The following is a 19,915-nucleotide window of genomic DNA, read 5'->3' as shown; positions in this document are numbered from 1 at the left end:
TTTGCGGAACAGAGGGATCGCGAACCCATTCAAGTGAATGGGTCCACGATCCCCTTGCGGCTGCCCCACGGACAGTGCTTGTGCATTGCGGACCGCAATTTGCGGTCCACGGCATGGGCACGGGCTTCACACATTCGTGTGAACGAGCCCTTAGAAAGATCGGAGCTTTGGTGCTATGACGGCAATGGTGAAGCCCTTGTTTCGCCAAACTGCTTATTTGCATATTAGATACTAGTGTTGAGCTAACTCGTGTTTCAAGTTCGGCGTACAAGGTTCGGGTTATCTAAGAATTCCATTATAGATTCCGCTACCACGGACTATAATTTGTGGTCTGTGGTAGCGGCATCCATAACGGGATTCTTCGATAACCCGAACCTGAACTTTGGATCCGGAACCTTAAAACACAAGTCCGCTAAACACAAGTTCGCTCAACACTACTCGAGAATGGAGCCTCAGATGAGGAAGCGGATAGAAACATTATATTCAAGTGACCAAACAGATTAATAGGGAGATCTGTTGTGAAAAACTCCCTTGTAATATTTATTTCTCCTCTGCTGCCATTGTCCTAATTGTCTTTTGGGTTGTGAGAGTATAAAAACAAAATAAAAACGGATTAAAGAATTGAAAGAAAAAGTTGCAGGGTATCTTTTATTGCTTCGGATTTTCGTATTCTCATGTGTCTATTCTATTCCCTTTCATGAGATCCGTCCATAATGCATTCATGAAAACAAACATTTGACTAGCTCATTTACCTACACAACCTCCGCAGTCCTCCTCACCACAGGCTACGAGAACATTCACTTAAGCTTCATCCTGTAGCCTGAACTTCTGCGGGAGGAGAACACATCTTCAAAATCCAGGCAATAAATACAACCCCAACATAGAAAAGCAGGACGGAGCTGCACGTTTACAGATTCCAGATATATTACTTTGGAACAGAGAACAAATCAGGACACCATGGATCGGTTCAAGATGGTATTACAGTACTTCCAATCCAACTCCGAGTCAGTCATGAATGGGATTTGTGGACTTTTAGCTTTGGCCAGTGTTAAAATCTACAGTTCTCTAGATTTTAATTGCCCATGCCTTCCCAGATACAACATGATATATGGCATGGGGATTATGTTTGTGCCTCCCGTTGCCCTTTTTCTTTGTGGTCTTATAGTGAACAGACAATCGGTAATCATGATGGAAGAGTGGATGAGACCGGCTGGCAGAAGAAAGAAAGACCTGGCAATTGTGAAGTAAGTGTGCATGTCAAACTGGGCGATCAATTGTTTGAGCTTTCCACGAGAAAAATAGCAGAACTTAAGAAATCTGTCACCGAAATTCCTGAAACAAACCTGCCACGTGCGAAGTCACCCTAAGGGCTCGTTCGCACGACCGTATGTGTTTTGCGGTCTGCAAATTGCCATGTGCGGGACGCACACAGCCAGCCCTATGATAAGAAATGCCTATTCCTGTCCACAATTGCGGATAAGAATAGGACATGCTCTCTCTTTTAAATACGGAGGCGGACAGCACACGGTGCACTGTCAGCATCATTTGCGGTCCCATTGGAATGAATGGGTCCGCATCCGTTCTGCAAAATGGTGGAAGGGATGCAGACACATAAATGCGGTCGTGTGAATGAGCCTTAAGGGTATGGATATGTGGTCAGGTTTCTGCATGCAGTTTTGAAAGCCAAAGCCAGGAGTCAATTAAAAAATAAAAAGGAGGAGACGTTGTATCTGTCCTTTATACTTTCTCCTTTTTTAATCCAGTCCTGATTTTGGCTTCCAAAACTGCATCAAGAAAGCTGACCATGTGGCCCTAGCCTCACCGTTTATCTTGTGTATCAATGGTAAATCCGTGTCTGTGATGTAATCCGTGATAAGATGGTCAGTGATTCATCCGCAAAGATGTCCGTGAAGGATCTGTGTTTGGTCCGTGTGTCAGTTTTTCTGCTCTCCGTGTGTCATCTGTGTTTCACAGACAGTGTACAATTCAAAATAAATTTTCATTGCATGTCCTCCTAATGGTCCGTGAGACATGAATGTGTCTGTGTTGCGTCCACGTTTTGTTTTTCACAGACCCATAGACTATAATGGGCAGGATGGATCCGTGAACATGGACAAAATAGAGCATGCAACAAAAAACATTCGCGTGCGAGAGGCCTAAAATGAATGGGTGTATGTGCTGTCAGTGGAGAACACGTACAGCACACGTCTGTGGAACACTGACGTGTCAATGAGGCTTAAATTGGATCAAAATTATTTCAAATAATTACTAGTGTGGTCATTCCATGAACTCCATTCATTCCTTTGACTTTCTGTATGCTCAAAAGTAAGACTGCAGACCTAGATGCAGCCATACTCTATCTAGTTGAAGTTTGATATTTCATTAGCTGTGACTAGCTGTGAACCCCTTATTCTTGGGACCAAAGCTATACACAGTTGAAGGGCTCATGCACACGACCGTATGTATTTTGCTGTCCGCAAAAAAAGGATCCGCTAAAAATACGGATGACGTCCGTGTGCATTCCATATTTTTTGGAACGGAACAGCTGGCCCCTAATAGAACAGTCCTATCCTTGTCCGTAATGTAGACAATAATAGGACATGTTCTATTTTTTTGCGGAACGGAAATAAAATACGGACATACGGAAACAGAATGCACATGGAGTAACTTCAGGTTTTTTTTGCGGACCCATTGAGATGAATAGCAAAGAAAAAGGGGGTCAGTCAGCACATCCCAATGCGCAGGGGCAGGTTGCTATGGCTGAAAACAACACTGTAAAACAAAACATGCAATGCAACAGCTCTCTGCAAACCAAATAAAGTACAAAAATGCATAATAATTGCTAGTGCTATACTTATAAATTAGAGATGCTTGGCAAATCATTTTGTACAAAATTATTTGAGCCCGTCTTCCGCACGTCAAGGCGATCTCTGTAAGACGGGTTCCTAACACTAAATTCTACCTGTTATGTGCCAGGACGGCTACCATACAATTCAGGGAGTGTAGGTTCCACATGCTGGGCCTGCTTTAATTTCTGTCATCTTTGGTGCCAAAATGGCCTCCATTATATCCAAGGAATGTAGTTACCAGCATGCACGCCGGACCCACTCCACACCACTCCTGGTGCCAAATGGCCACCAAAGAATGCAGTGAGAGTCCACACATTGAAATGAATAGTTCTGCATACAGTCCGCAAAAAAACGGAACAGACACGGAAAGAAAATACGTTTGTGTGCATGAGCCCTAAAAGATCAAAGGCTGCTAGTTTATGGTCATATTACAATTACAATTCATCTTCCCGCTCATGCACAGTATTTCAACTATTATTTAACAATATGTGCAAATTTATGAAGCAAGTGGGACATTTATCAAGACTGCCTTTTTCTTTTCCCGTCAGTCTTGATTCCCCCTGTGCCGCCGGAGGATGCAACAAAAGGGGTCAAAGGGACCCTTGTACTGCAGATAGGTGTGGGTACAAGAGGTGGGAACGACCTCTATCAGACATTTATGGGATATTCTTTCTTGCAAAGGACAAGACTTGATGTTCTATCTGAGGTTAAATTTTATGTTTTCAGTTTGTTAAGGTTGATGCAGGTCAAAGAGTAGGCTTAGTAGGCTTCGGTCTAGGAGGTTCAATTTGGGTGGGACACAGATTTGCCTGTAAAGGCTATGTACACCGTTGGGGATTACATTTTACTCATTTTGGGCTAAAAATCTTATTTTAATTGGTCTTAAAAAATGTTAAGCAGTTTTTATGACACATGCGGTTAAAAATCATTCTATTTGCAGACTGTCCCTCCGGAGCTCCATCACATAACGGTTCATGTGAAGGGTTATCGCTGATCCCCTGACCTCAAACACTCATTAAACTTATAGGAATATGACTTAGGCCTCCTGCAGACGGCAGTTTTTTTTTTCCCGTTTACTGGCCGTTTTTTGCGTTCCATATACGGTCCGTATACGGAACCATTCATTTCAATGGTACCGCAAAAAAAATGGAATGTACTCCGTATGCATTCCGTTTCCGTATTTCCGTTCCGTTTTAACATAGAACATGTCCTATTATTGCCCGCAAATCACGTTCCGTGGCTCCATTCAAGTCAAGGGGTCCGCAAAAAAAACGGAACACATACGGGAATGCATCCGTATGTCTTCTGTTTCCGTTCCGTTTTTTGCTGAACCATCTATTGAAAATGTTATGCCCAGCCCAATTTTATCTATGTAATTACTGTATACTGTGGATGCCGAACGGAAAAACGGAACGGAAAAACGGAATGGAAACGAAAACACAACGGAAACAAAAAAACGGAACAACGGATCCGTGAAAAACGGACCGCAAAACACTGAAAAAGCCATACGGTCGTGTGCAATAGGCCTTAAATGAGTGTTTTTTTTTAGGCCTCTTTCACACTATCGTTTTTTTTTTCCGTTTTGCGGTCCGTATACGGTCCGTATACGGAACCATTCATTTCAATGGTTCCGCAAAAAAAAACGGAATGTGTTCCGTATGCATTCCGTTTCCGTATTTCCGTTTTTCCGTTCCGTTGAAAGATAGAACATGTCCTATATTTGGCCGCAAATCACGTTCCGTGGCTCCATTAAAGTCAATGGGTTCGCAAAAAAACGGAACACATACGGAAATGCATCCGTTTCCGTTCCGTTTCCGTTCTGTTTTTTCTGAACCATCTATTGAAAATGTTATGCCCAGCCCAATTTTTTCAATGTAATTACTGTATACTGTATATGCCATACGGAAAAACGGAACGGAACGACGGAACGGAAACGGAAACACAACGGAACCAAAAAAACGGAACAACGGATCCGTTAAAAACGGAACGCAAAACACTGAAATGGACATACTGTAGTGTGAAAGAGGCCTTATGGTCAGGAGATAATAGACAGGGTTTCACATGAGAAGTCAGCTTAAGGCACTCAGGAGGGACAGTCTGCAAATTGACTGATTTTTAGGCCTCTTTCACACTACAGTATGTCCATTTCAGTGTTTTGCGTTCCGTTTTTAACGGATCCGTTGTTCCGTTTTTTTGGTTCCATTGTGTTTCCGTTTCCGTTCCGTCATTCCGTTCCGTTTTTCCGTATGGCATATACAGTATACAGTAATTACATTGAAAAAATTGGGCTGGCCATAACATTTTCAATAGATGGTTCAGAAAAAACGGAACGGAAACGGAAGACATACGGATGCATTTCCGTATGTGTTCCGTTTTTTTTGCGGACCCATTGACTTGAATGGAGCCACGGACCGTGATTTGCGGGCAATAATAGGACATGTTCTATCTTTCAACGGAACGGAAATACAGAAACGGAATGCATACGGAACACATTCCGTTTTTTTTGCAGAACCATTGAAATGAATGGTTCCGTATACGGACCGTATACGGAACGCAAAAACGGACCGCAAAACGGAAAAAAAAACGGTAGTGTGAAAGAGGCCTTAACTGCATGCATCGCAACATTTTTTTTTAATAAAGACCAATAAAAAATATATATTTTAGCCCAAAATGAGTAAAATGTTATCCTAAACAAATTACCCCGAAGGTGTCCATTGCCTTTACGTTTCTGTCCACATTCGATAACATGTATGTGCAGCAAAGCCAAGCATGCATGTTACAGTGTCACTGAAGATTGAGAGCTGTGTCCTGAAAGATTGTCCAACCAACACTTATCATACATACAGTAACTTTAGGGACTGGGGTGGCGGCAGATATTAAACCCATGAGAACTTGTCCCATCTCTAACTACAAAGCAGGTTTCGCTATAAGGAGCCTCAGCAGCAGTATAATTATACAGGACAACTACGAATTATTTCATGTGGCCACTTAATAAAGTTTACAGCAAGATGATATTCCTTATGACAGTGTAGGCTAAATCACAGCAAACTGCTTTGTAGACATCCGGTAAGCTGACCTGGCAAATAAGCAGTGAAATTTGTTTCAGGCCACAGGTCACAAAAATGTTGCCAAATATATTATGGGTAAATATGTCCGATAATATGCTTTGTACTTTCAGATATTTGTGTACCTCAGTCTTCACACGCGCCATGGTTGCTCCGGTGGTCTGGATTCTGACTACACTCTTGGATGGAAAATGTTTCGTCTGTGCGTTTAGTGGTTCTGTGGACCCAGACAAATTCCCAGGCTTTGCAAATAACACTTCATCAGAATTGCAAATCTTGCTCTATAAGGTATCCTGTAAGGATGACGTCATGATCAGGAACAACACTTCCAGAAAAGCTGTTTCAAGATACTTAAAATGCTGGTCACAGGTAAATTCTCCTCTGTCTAATGAATGTATTTGAAAGGGTTGTCTAGAATTAGAAAAACATGGCAGGTATTCTCCAAAACAGTGCCACGCCTGTCCATGGGATGTGAGTAGTATTGTAGCTCAGCCCCATTCTTATTAGCAATCAGCTAAAAGGGGTTTTCCCTGAAACCTCTGCTAATCAGAAGAATGAAGGAGCCCTTTCATTACCTACTACCTACCTACAGTAACTTGTCTGTGTGTGAGGCTGTGCCTGGTAAGTTAGCTCAGCTCTATTCTTGGGGTTCCAAGGTTCAGTCCACCCATCAAGTGTAGGTCTTGTACCAGACGTATCCCACAAAATGTTTCACAGTGTATTTCCTTGTACCATCTTTCTAGGCTTTAGGATGGAGTATCCTCTTGTGCCTTATTATCTTGGCATTCCTTGCCCGAACCCTCAAGCCCTGCTTTGATCAAACATCTTTTCTACAAACTCGCTATTGGAGTAACTACATTGACATTGAGCAGAAGATCTTTGATGAGACTTGCTGTGAACACGCAAGAGACTTTGCCCACAAATGCATTCTCCATTTCTTCCAAAGCATGCACGATGAGATGAAGACCGCTCACATGATAAAAAAGACTGAGGAGGAGGAGGAGGACAATCTTCGTGGAATCACTGACCATGAGCAAGTGAACAAACTCTTGAAGTCTTGGTATCAAAGTAGACCTCCATTGTCTTTAAATCTCCCTACACATCGACAACATGTAAAAGGAAAAAGCAATGGCTATTTGGATGGCAATAATGGCAAACAAACAGATGTATAAAGTGAATGCTAATCTAGAAATGCACAAACTCTGCACCCCAGTGCTCTGCTTCCATTTAGGGTAGGCTCACCTTTGAGCACCATTTTACAGTCTTTATATAGATCTCCTCAAAGGTTGAGTAGCATGCACAGATTTTGACTTACTGCCTGTATTACAGTTCAGAGCTGCATTCACAGATCTGCTAGTCAGCACTAGAGACAAGCCTGTATTCAGACACAACCTTAACCCCTTTGCAACATCCACCATACATGTATGGCACATGTAGTCTTTAAAAATGGCACCCATTTAGGAGCTGAGCAGGTGCTACAGCTGGCAGGTGCCTGCTGTTTCAAACAGCAGACACCTGCCAACAGAGTCTATGATTGGAGACAATTCCGATCATGGATTTTTAAACCCTCAAATACTGTGGTCGATTGTAACCACCTAATTTAAGCAGTCATTTAGCTAAAAATTCCCAACTCTGCCACAATTAGATTGCAAGAGCTGGCATCCTGGGAGCCTTCAGAAGGCCATGGTTATGTTTAGTTCCTTTTAAACCCTGCCTGAGGCAGGGCTTAATAAGAACATGGCAAAAAACATAGCATAGGGAATCATTGCAGTATATGATATAATAATAAATGAAAATAAATAAATAAAAAGTTAAAAACAAATATAAAAATAATTCAAATCACCCCTTTCCTATTTTACAAAATCCTGTAGACTGAACTCCATAACGTAAAAAATTTAAAATGATATTAATAAAAACTACAGTCTCCCTGCAAAAAAGATGCCATACACAGACAGCTTAGAAGACAAAATAACAAAGTTCTGATTGTCAGAATATGGAAATGCCCCCCAAAAAATTAAAGTATTATTACATATGATAAACCATAAAAATTTGGTATCACTGGAAATGCACAGACCCACAGAATAAAGCAAATCTGTCACTTTTACCACACAGTAAATGTCAAGAACAGAAACCATGGCATAACTACGAGTAAAAAACAAAAATGAAAAATGGCAGCATAAGCAAGCGGTTGAAGGGGGTGTCCAAGATTTTTTTAAAAGCAGGAAAGTAGATAAAATAAGAAAAATAATACTGGTTAGTGATAAGTGAATTGATTTGCTCATCTTTAATAGTGGTCTTTAGTCATACATGGTAGCATTACTGCTGAGCAATAGGTCACCTTTCCTCCTCTTAACAAAATGCATTAAAATCCTGTACAACCCTAGATTGATTTATATTATAGACAATAACTCAGACACATTACAAGTAAACCATATTTACATAGTTGCTTAACTTTTATATGTATTGTTTCTATAGTTTAGGGCTCTTTCACACTTGCATTGTTCTTTTCCGGCATAGAGTTCCGTCGTCGGGGCTCTATGCCGGAAAAATCCTGATCAGGATTATCCTAATGCATTCTGAATGGAGAGAAATTCGTTCAGGATGCATCAGGATGTCTTCAGTTCAGGACCGGAACGTTTTTTGGCCGGAGAAAATACCGCAGCATACTGCGCTTTTTGCTCCGGCCAAAAATCCTGAACACTTGCCGCAAGGCCGGATCCGGAATTAATGCCCATTGAAAGGCATTAATCCGGATCCGGCCTTAAGCTAAACGTCGTTTCGGCGCATTACCGGATCCGACGTTTAGCTTTTTCTGAATGGTTACCATGGCTGCCAGGACGCTAAAGTCCTGTTTGCCATGGTAAAGTGTAGTGGGGAGCGGGGGAGCAGTATACTTACCATCCGTGCGGCTCCCAGGGCGCTTCAGAGTGACGTCAGGGCGCCCCACGCGCATGGATGACGTGATCGCATGGATCACGTCATCCATGCGCATGGGGCGCTCTGACGTCATTCTGGAGCGCCCCGGGAGCCGAACGGACGGTAAGTATACTGCTCCCCCACTCCCCACTACTACTATGGCAACCAGGACTTTAATAGCGTCCTGGCTGCCATAGTAACACTGAACGCATTTTGAAGACGGATCCGTCTTCAAATGCTTTCAGTTCACTTGCGGTGTTACGGATCCGGCGGGCACTTCCGGCAAATAGAGTACACGACGGATCCGGACAACGCAAGTGTGAAAGAGCCCTAAGCTGTAAAATAATGTTCAAGAGTAAACATACAATTATGTCTTTGTTGCTATTGTCTGTACCTCAGAAGATAGATTCAGGAGCTCCATAAAACTTCCATCCTAGTGATTCCAATTTTGTGAAACTTTTGGTTTCGCTCCACTTAGAAGAAGTGTATGGGCTTATTCACAACAAACAGCCATTCAGGACAAATTATAGTCTACGGAGATATTTACAACCAGTTAAACCAGCCATTCTTTATACTGAGGGGCACTATGGGGGCCATTCTTAATACTGAGGGGCACTATGAGAGCCATTCTTTATACTGAGGGGCACAATGGGGGCCATTCTTTATACTGAGGGGCACTATGGGGGGTCATTCTTTATACTGAGGGGCACTATGGGGGGCCATTCTTTATACTGAGGGGCACAATGGGGGCCATTCTTTATACTGAGGGGCACAATGGGGGCCATTCTTTATACTGAGGGGCACAATGGGGGCCATTCCTTACAGAGGGGCACTATGGTGGCCATTCTTTATACCGAGGAGCACTATGGGGGCCATTCTTTATACCGAGGAGCACTATGGGGGCCATTCTTTATACTAAGCTGCATTATGGGGCCACTGGATGTCCAGGGGGCACATGAACTTCCTGATTAACTATTGATGTTGAATTCATAATATGTATTTCTATAGAAGGCATCTATGACAATAATAAAAACTTTCATGACTTAGACCATTTCCTCAATTTTAGTATAGCACATAGCAAAAGTATTTTATACAGTTACTCCATTCACTCAACTTAGGTTAAAGGGGCTGAACGCCCCAGCAAACTAAGTAATCAGGGGAAAAGGGCCTTGGTGAGAAAGGTGACCCAATGGTCAGTTTGGCTGAGCTTAAAAGATCCTATTTACAGAGTGGGAAAATTTCCGTAAGGTCGACCAGCACCGTAGCACTCCTCCAATCTGGGCTTTATGGCAGAGTGGCCAGAGAGAAGCCTCTCAACAGTAAAAGAAGACACATGAAAGTTTGCCACCCTACCCTGAGGATAGGTCATCAGTGTCTGTAGCCTCAAGAACCCCTTTAATGTATGGTCAGGTTTCCCTTGTCAATTTTCAGTTAAGCATTGGTACAATGTATTGCTCTCTCTTGGTCACCTTGATGGCGGTTTTGAAATACTGCTAATCAGATGATCAACTAAGGCTAGTTTCACACTAGCGCTAGGGAACCGGCAGACTGTGTGAAACTAGCCAAACAGTTATGAGAAGAGTAGGAGTATAATAGTGGTTGTAAATTGCAGCTTAAAGGGGTTGTCCGGAGCTGAACCCGGAAATATTGCCATTTTTACCTGGGCAGCCCGCCTGATATGAGCATCGGAGCATATCATGCTTCAATGCTCTCCCTTGCCCTGCGCTGTCTCGCGCAGGACAAGGACTGTTTGCTTACATTTTTCACACGGCTAGACAGAGGCTTCCTCCCAGCAGTGTTTCCGGTGGCGTCACCTGCACTGATAGGTGGGCTTTAGCGCTGCCCTAGCCGTTTTACAGGCTACACTTGTTCAAAATATTCAGGATAACATTTTCACACACAAATGTCAATGAAAAAAATATATTTTTCAGTTCCAAAAAGTTAAGGGGGAGCTGATATCCCAAAAGAAATACTTTTTCTGTCTTTCCCCACTTCCTATCATTGCAAGGTTCCGAAAACAGCCCATTAGGTCTCCGGCTTTTTACACATTGCACAGTTTATTGAACTGCATACACCTTTTAAAGTGTTTTCAATAGAAGTTCTAAGAATGTCTAAAGAGAGAAAATTGCCTGACATACAAGATGTATTTTCAGGGTTGTCATACCGGTTTAGACAAGTAAGTGTCGCATTCCCCACCAAGCGTAAAGTCGTAAAGTGTTAATTACCACATGTCATTTTAAGTGAGAAGTGGAAAAAACATAACAGAATTTTATAAATTTCATAAGTAGCAAGTGTAAGACGCAACAATGAGATTATCTGCAAAGGTGGACACAGAACATGCGCCTATACGATGCTTGGGTTTCACACAGTAACTTCTCTTGTAAATTGCCATTTGTGTTTTAGAAAAAAAAATATTTACAATGTAGGCAAAAAAAGAATGGCGGAATGCCGGATCCGGCATTAATTTCCATTGAAGTTTATTAGTGCCGGATCCAGCATTAAGTGTTACGGCAAACACTGATCCAGTGTTTTTGCAGACCTTTAAAATTGCAAAAAGAATAAAAAATGACACCAGAGAGACGGATCCGGTATTTCAATGCATTTGTAAGACGGATCCGCATCCGTCTCACAAATGCATCTGTTTGCGTCCAGATTGCCGGATCCGGCAGGCAGTTCCGGTGATGGAACTACCTGCCGGAATCCTCTGCTGCAAGTGTGAAAGTATTACTAATGTAACAACATGGTTTCCCAATAATAACAGTATGCCACCATAAGAAGATGGTGATTGTATATGACCCGGGACCTCTGATAAGTGACTTCTGGTATTCTTTATCATTTATAGTAGGAGTACATAACTTCATTTAATATATGAACTGAATGATATGCAGCAGCTGGGGCTCAGTACAGTTTAATACAAATTGCAACTGCGGAGGAACATCTTCTTAAAATAAAAAACACAGCACTACATGGCTTTAACAGATACATACACACATGCTCAGGCATGTCAACATAATATGTATTACATGGTGATAAAAGGAGCAGAACTTATAGGAACGAAACAATGCAACAGTATAGCAAAGGTAACATAACTATGAAAACCCCCAGCAGCTTTCCTATTGCATATATAACACAAGCTGTAGACTGTTAACAGGAAAACTAATTAGCTCAAGTGATTATCCGATACACTTTAAAGGGAATGTGCCACCAGAAAACAACATCCTAAGGGCTCATGCACACGGCCGTTGCCCGGCCATGCCAGTATTGTGCGCTGCCAATGGGTCCGCAATGCGGAAAGAGGGGAACCCCATGGAAGCACTATGGAATTCATACGTGTGGTTTCTCTCCGTGCCTCTGCACTGCAAAAAAATATACAAATATAGAAAATGTTCTATTATTTTATGGTGCGGACGGATCAGGGGTGGTGCCCGTGCATTGGGGGTTCGTGTCCATGAACTGGATGATGTTCTCAGCAGAGCGAAGTTCTTTGTCCTTGTGCACAAAGGTTTATACCTCTCGGCCCCCTACTCCTAAGGATGTCCAGTGTGGAGAACGCATGTCTTATGAGTCTGGAAGGTGGTCTGATAGTCATCTGACATAGAAGAATGGTTTTATATATGTTAATTATAATTAATAATAATCATTTTGTATGTGTTAACTTACTATCCCTAACTTACTACATTATAAAGGATATAGAAGGTAATAAAATAATTAAAGGGGACAGAACAAATCAATCCTCAATTGAGTATGTAAAATACTCTTATAACATAGCATTCAACATTGTTTTGGCCATTAAATGGGATGTCTGAAATTTTCATGTTGATGGCCTATCTTCCAGAATTTATAGGCCATCAATATCTAACAGGAAGGGGTCCAACACCTTGCACCCCCCTCCCAACCAGTTTGAAAAGGTCACTGCACTCCGGCTTCCTCAAACAGCTGATCTTCATAAATGACCCCCAATCTTTCTATATATCCAAGGTCAGGGATGGCTAACCTGCGGCCCTCCAGCTGTTGCAAAACTACAACTCCCAGCATGCCCAGACAGCCTACAGCTATCAGCCTACAGCAGGGCGTGGTGGGAATTGTAGTTTTACAACAGCTGGAGAGCCGTAGGTTGGCCATCCCTGTCCTAGGTCAATGGAAAATTAGCACCTCTCTGCTGACAATGAAGTCATTGGTTCCACGGGATGAAATATTCCAAGGATCAAAATTGTTAAGCATTTCTATCTGCCAAGCTCTAAATAAAATTTGCAAAAGCTTTAGCTTATTTCTTTACATTGTATTTAGCCTGAAAAGTGATCATTAAAACTGACTATCTACTGAAAACATCCTGGTAGTTGCAGTTGGATCTTATAAATAGGACACCATGATATTCCACTGTGGAAAGAGGTTTGTGAAACACATTGATGTTATTATGCCAAGAATGCTGCCATATGCAAAAGGTAAGATATTTGAGCGACTCTGGGTCCAAGACATTATGCAAAAATCGGATTCTCGTTGTGGCCCACGCTCCTATGGAGATCTCCCATGAGCAAGTATATTTGCATGATATGTTTGCATCCTCTGCACAGTAAGACATGTTGTCCAGCCCCGCGATAAATGCAAAACATGAGCACTGCTATCAGTTCAGGGGTCATACAGGAGCGTCAAACTACCATCAATGAAATAATTACTGATGTTCTAAGAGTTCAGCATGAAACCAATTAAAGAGTAATCTTGTATCAGGTCGGTGGGGGTCAGACTCCTGGCACCCCCGCCAATCAGCTGTTTGAAGAGAAGTCTTCTCTGCTCTGTTTACTTGCAGTGGTGAGAAGGTGTAATTACAAGTATGGCGTCCCCATTCCGCTGATGCTTGATGCGCCTTAGTTATGTAGAGGCACCAGCCTCTACATAACTTAGGTGCTGGCTATGCGACTTGCCTAAATCTGCACCAGCAAGGGATTTAAAGAGGACCTTTCACCTCCCCAGACATGCCTGTTTTAATAGCTACATGCATTCCCCATGTAATAACCATTCTGGAGCATCTATTCTTATGGCTCTATGTTGTGCCATTCCTTTATTATTTGCACTAGTTATGAATGAATTGCTAGCAGTCTGCAGTAAGGGTACAGAGGGGAGGTAACCAGTTGGGGGTGTGTACCTGCACAGTCTGACAGTGGCAGCACTGATTGGATAGAGTGAGACTGTGCAGGTAAACACCCCCAACTGGTAATAAAGGAGTAATAAAGGATTGGCACAACATAGAGCCATAAGAATAGATGCTCTGGAATTGTTATTACATGGGGAATGCATGGAGCTATTAAAACAGACATGTCAGGAGTGGTGACAGGTCCTCTTTAAGTCATTTTCTATGCCAAAAACAGGAAAAGTGCAGTGAGCAGGGAAAAGTTGCAGATTTGGCCACAAATCCCTTTTGCAACCAAACCTGCAAGAAACAAGTGGCGTACTTCCCATAACAAATGACTCCTTAACATCTATACTCTGACTAGTTGAATTACTATGCCCGTATATATACAGGATGGGAACCTTGACGTCAATGTAACGTGAAGTATTAATACAGTGCCCTGAGGGACATTGCTGCATGACATTATAATTTTGTAATGTTACAAAACAACACCATGGTGTAACACAGTAATATTGTGAGCATTCTGCAGTCTGAGAAATAATGTCTTAACACTGGTGTCACACGTAGTAGTTTTTTTGTCATTTTTTAGGTGTTTCGCAGTTTTCAGTGCCTTATTTTGCAGGTCCTTTTTAGTCAAAAGCCTGCTCTAGATGCAGGACAGTCAGGTTTTGGACACTAGAGCAATTATGTGTGGTGTTTTTTTTTTTAATGGTGTTTTTTATACTGATGTATTTTTCCCCATACTACTCTCAGGGCTCATGCACACAAACATAAGGGCTCCGTGCCCGCAAATACCAATCCGCAATGCATGGGCACCAGCCGAGATGTGGATGCGGACCCATTGACTTGATCCGCGATCCGTAAGATATGGCTCAAGATGGGACATGCCTTATCTTTTGCCCACGAAAACCCCACAGAAGCACTTCGTAGTGTTTCCGTGGGCTTCTGATCCATGCCTCCGTTCCGCAAAAGATAGGACATGTCCTATCTTTTGCCATATCTTGTGGATCGCGGACCTATTCAAGTCAATGGGTCCGAAATCCACATAACGGAGCGCACATGGCCGGTACCCATGCGAACTCTCTCTAACATAGCTAACCAGGCCCACTTTTCTACCTACTTTCAAAACTGGTATAAAAGTGTAAAAAAAAAAAATCCCCCAAATTTTACGCATCTGACTGCAAAAAGCTTCAAAAGCCCTTGTTGAAGACTGAATTCTGGAGTGCTGGGCAGCACCCTAAGCACACATTGATGCTGACATACAGATCTGACTTTACATCACTGTGCATCAGGGACAAAGAACCTAATGCCCATGTTTGCTGCGAATGGGCGCAACCCACAGAAAAGCTTCAAACACTGTCACGGTAAACACTTTTATGTGGGGACAGTTTTTCATTTAATGATCCATTTTGTGCACAATGTAGAATGGGCAGCCATAGTATGAAATTGAAAATGTCAGATACAGTTAGTGGCGTGCCTGAGGGGGTGGGGGTGGTCCGCCCCGGGTGCTGGCTGTCAGGGGGGTGCCAGAAGCAATGAGCGCTTCCATCAATACAGATGGAGGCGCTCATTGCTGGAGCGCTGATGCCCACATCACAGCGGCGGGGCACAGGAGTGCATAGTTCTCTGCCCCACCGCCAATCACCGCCATAGGCTTCAGGCCTAGTAGGCCTGAGGCCTATGTGCAATGAGCAGGACCGTGGTAGGGTTAGGCGGACGCCAAAATATGCAGTGGGTCCGGATATGGGTATAAAAGTCTATGTTTTTTGTTTGTGACGCCAATTGCAGCGTGCGCAGGGTACAGTCTCAGGGCCCTTTAAGGTGTTGCAACTCACGAACCAGGTGAGGAAGCCAGAGTGGTGTAATGTCTCTGTGTGATAGCAGTAATGGTGTCAACGGTGTCTCCTACCTTGGTACGGCTGGACTCCTGGATCCTGGCTCACTTGCAATAAATGAGTGTGTTGCTAGTAGGAGTAATTGAGGAACTTGGTAGTAATGAATGAGATCCAGACTTGAAATATAATTCAACTTGTCTTTACTGGAGGCAGCATTAATCCACATGAGATACAGCAATAGTCTTGGGTCCCAGCAGGTATTGGCAATGTATGGCAGGGATTACTATCTCTTCTGCTTCTATCATGTGCCTGGAGAATATGGCAGGAATCTGTCTTCTGCTCTGTCTATCTTCTGCTGTGTATGGGACTGACTAGCTGAGGATGAATTTGGCTTCTCCTGGTCTCTGGATAGTTACTCACAGTTATGCTCACAGGGAATGGTTCGTCCTGGAGTTCTGGAGGTGCTGCTTGCTTGTCAACCAGTTGAGGCTGAAGGCTCCGACTGGGAATGGTGATCTTTGTTCTCAGCCGAGACTCGATCCTGGTCTGGAATCCCTATTTCTGGGAGCTCCTACTTGCACAGCCTTCCCCTAGCCGGGGTGGCTGGCACACAATAACTATAACTTCCTTCTCCTCCCCATAAGGCAGGACATGGGCCAGCCCACTTCTGCTCAAAGAGGGGGGAGCTAAACTGGAATAAACTATTCCAGTCTAGATATACTAAACTGAACTAAGGTCCTGCTAAACATTGCTGCCACCTGCTGGTGTACATGGAAATTACAGCAAAGTACATTCAAACAGGCTTAGAATATGCACATTTGTGAGAAATATTAAATGAAATCACATTAGATGACAAGGCACATGTTACCAACAAATAGTAGCGAGGAAAAAGAGTTTAGTAACATAACTCTGGGATGTTACATATGCGGTAGTGAAATCCCGGTGCAGACGTGCGTGATGACATCATTGTGCGCGCCTGTGCTGGGACGCAGCAGCACAGTGAAGTGTGCGCGCCTTCCTCTGTGAGCAAGCGCAGGTGAGTATTTAGCTTTTATTTATTTTAAAAAATTTTTGGCCAACTTTGGAGGACATGGGGGGGACACACAGGAGGACATGTGGAGTAATAATATTATGGTGGGACACTGTGTGGGGGCAAATTATTATGGGAGAGATTAATATGGTCTAATGCTCTTGATGAACATACCGACAATAGTTGGATAGGGAAACGCGTCAAGCAATTTACTGCAGCGTAGGTAACATATGCAGACTGACTCTCGCTTCTAATTTTGAGCCTAGTAGTGCTAATCCTCCAAGTGTGGGATCCCATATAGCAACTGTTTAAAGGGTCTACAGCCCCGTATATATAGTGCTATTGGTATCTTTTAGGATCATCGCAGGATTAGGTCCAACATCTCATCCACTCCTAAACATAAAGGAGTCTCTATGATATTGAGCTTACCAGGGACCTACCATCCAAGTATGGGATCCTATACAGCACTGATTAAAGGGTCCATAGCCCCGTAACGTGCAGTGTGAGCAATATCCTTTTAGGATCATTAGAGGATTTATATCACTATTTACATACTCCTAAACATAAAGGAGTTCTTGTGGTAGGGTGTTATTAGGAATCAGCATATTACTAGTCTGACATATTCCAATTCACCCCATCAAGCCTATTCGTGTGGAGATTTAATTTTAACATTATTGAATAAAGTGTTTTTAACGTACGTTAGATAGGCAGTTAAACGGATTACTATGTGGGGGCAAATTACTATATGGGGCAATGTGGGGGAAATTACTGTGTGGGGGCAGTGTGGTGGAAACTACTGTGTGGGGGAAACTTATGTGTGGGGGCAGTGTGGAGGAAATTACTGTGGGGGGCAGTGTGGGTAAAACTACTCTATGGGGGCAGTGTGGGGGAAATGACTGTGTGGGGCAAATTACTATATGGGGCAGTATGGGGAAAATTACTGCATGGGGGCAGTGTGGGGGAAATTACTTTGTGGGGGAGCAAATTAATATGGGGGGAATACTATGGGGGGCTCTCTAGGGGACATTATAACTGCTGTGGACACTATAGGAACATTTGGGGTAATTTATCAAACTGGTGTAAAGTAGAACTGGCTTAGTTGCCCATAGCAACCAATCAGATTCCACCTTTCATATTTGACAGCTCTTTTGGAAATCCAGTTCTACTTTACACCAGTTTGATAAATGACCCCAATTATGTCTACTGGCGTCACTATTTTGTCAGTAGTATAGTACCTGGGGCCTTGGGGGGCACAACGGGCACAGGTATTGGGGGTGGCAGCAGGATGACACTGTGGGGACACCAGGATGGAGAGGTTGATGGAAAACGGAGAAATCTAACGTGTCTGTGTTACAAACTCTGTAGAGACGAGATGCGGCTGAAAGAATTTCTCATGGCGGTCTAACGGAGGAGAAGAGGAAAGAGAAGGTCTACATGACAGGAGATGTCACTGGATGTAAGAGGTATGTGGTCAAATATTGGGGGTGGGGGGGGTGCCAGAGAAAAGACCCGCCCCGGGTGCCAAACACCCTAGGCACGCCGCTGGATACAGTCATAGCAAACAATACTTATGTATTAATAAAACAATGCACAAGGTTCATAAATAGTTTTTCCAGGAATCTGATATTGTCACTTTTTTCAGTGATTTCTCAAATCAGGGCAAAACAACACATTTTGCCATGGAAAAAGTGACAAAACTCTTTGGGTACGTCCACACATGTGCTGTGGATTTCCAGGTGGATTACACTACCACACATGTGTATCATCCACATACTGCAGAATTTTCCCACACAGAAATTGACCTGTTGTGGTATGTATTTTAAATTGTTTTGCCCTTTGTGGGCCTGGTCTGTCCTGAGGACATTGATACAGTTAAATTCAGGAGGGCACCTGTGACTGATGGCCAGATGCATAAGAGAGAATCAGATTATTATGTACCCGGCTGGTAGTCGTGAGAAGGGCTTGGGTGGCCCTCCTAGGCATTGGCCCATCAGGAAATTTCCCTGTAACGTCTATGGCCATTCCGTCCCTGAGACCAGCTGCATAAATTACTAAGCTGCAGCCAGTTATAGTCAGGGGAGCCACGGACGGCCCGGGGGATGCACCAGACACGCGGCTCGTGTTTTCTGGGCCGTGTGAATCAGCTCTCAGAAAGCTTTACATCAGTCCAGCTAACTAAATGGGGGCATATACATGAACTGCCTTATACACATGATCATAATGTACATACAATTAAAGACAAGATAAAAACAGCCAAATATGAAATATTCTGTCCCCTTAGGCCACTCTTAGGCCTCCTGCACACGAACGTGTGCTTCCCGTTGCCGTATTGCGTACCGCATTTGCGGATCTGCAATATACGGGCACCGTTCCGTGTGCATTCCGCTTCACGGATGCAGACCCATTCACTTCATTGGGACCGCAAATCCGAAAATGCGGAACGGAAGCACGGAACGGAACCCTACGGAAGCACTACGGAGTGCTTCCGTGGGGTTTCGTCCCGTACCTCCGTTCCGCAAAAAGATAGAACATGTCCTATCTTTTTGCAGAACGGCCGGATCGCGAACCCATTAAAGTGAACGGTCCGTGTTCGTGCATTGCGGCCATGGACGTTCTTGTGCAGGAGGCCTTAAAATGTATTCTTAAACCTGGCATACCAGCAAGTGCTTGCTTGACTTCCTGGCTACAAGAGGGAATCGGAAATGTATAATTCCCATGCAAACAGTAAAGAGGTTTATGAAAATGAACAAAGGCTCCAGAACATTCTCAGTAATTTGCTTAAAACATTTGTTAGAATTTGCTGTGTCACAAGCGCCGTCACTCCTGCTCCTGGGGGAGAAGACGCGCTACTGCAGCTGAGAAAAAATGTGTTTCTGGAAAGACTGTTCACTCCTCAACTGTTGCTCCACCTGTAGTACACCACGAGCTGATTCCGAGCCTCACTCAGGCGCCACAGTTATATCCACATAATCCACTAAGTCGTATAAGTCTTAGGGCTCATGCACACATTTTTTTTCAGTGTCCGTTACGTTTTTTTTTTTAACGTATACGGAACCATTCATTTCAATGGGTCCACAAAAAAAACGGAAGTTACT

The 19,915-nt window shown here is 43.3% G+C and overlaps 1 protein-coding gene across 1 annotated transcript; it reads left to right on the top strand.

Moving 5' to 3' along the window:
• Positions 1–957: 957 nt before the first annotated feature.
• Positions 958–7,086, top strand: CALHM3 (calcium homeostasis modulator 3). The gene is made up of 3 exons (XM_040438298.1): positions 958–1,244; positions 6,028–6,283; positions 6,658–7,086. The coding sequence occupies exons 1-3, from the start codon at positions 958–960 to the stop codon at positions 7,084–7,086; spliced, it is 972 nt and encodes a 323-aa protein (XP_040294232.1).
• The last annotated feature ends 12,829 nt before the right edge of the window (positions 7,087–19,915 follow it).

Source organism: Bufo bufo, chromosome 6 (assembly GCF_905171765.1).
Source record: "Bufo bufo chromosome 6, aBufBuf1.1, whole genome shotgun sequence".
Taxonomy (NCBI): Eukaryota; Metazoa; Chordata; class Amphibia; order Anura; family Bufonidae; genus Bufo; species Bufo bufo.
This window is presented reverse-complemented; position numbering and strand designations above follow the sequence as displayed.

Excerpts from the sequence above, each read along its gene's own strand:
- CALHM3 (XM_040438298.1), top strand. The coding sequence starts at position 958 with ATGGATCGGTTCAAGATGGTATTACAGTACTTCCAATCCAACTCCGAG. Across the intron at positions 1,245-6,027 it reads AAAGACCTGGCAATTGTGAA|ATATTTGTGTACCTCAGTCT; the intron begins GTAAGTGTGCAT and ends TTGTACTTTCAG. Across the intron at positions 6,284-6,657 it reads ACTTAAAATGCTGGTCACAG|GCTTTAGGATGGAGTATCCT; the intron begins GTAAATTCTCCT and ends CCATCTTTCTAG.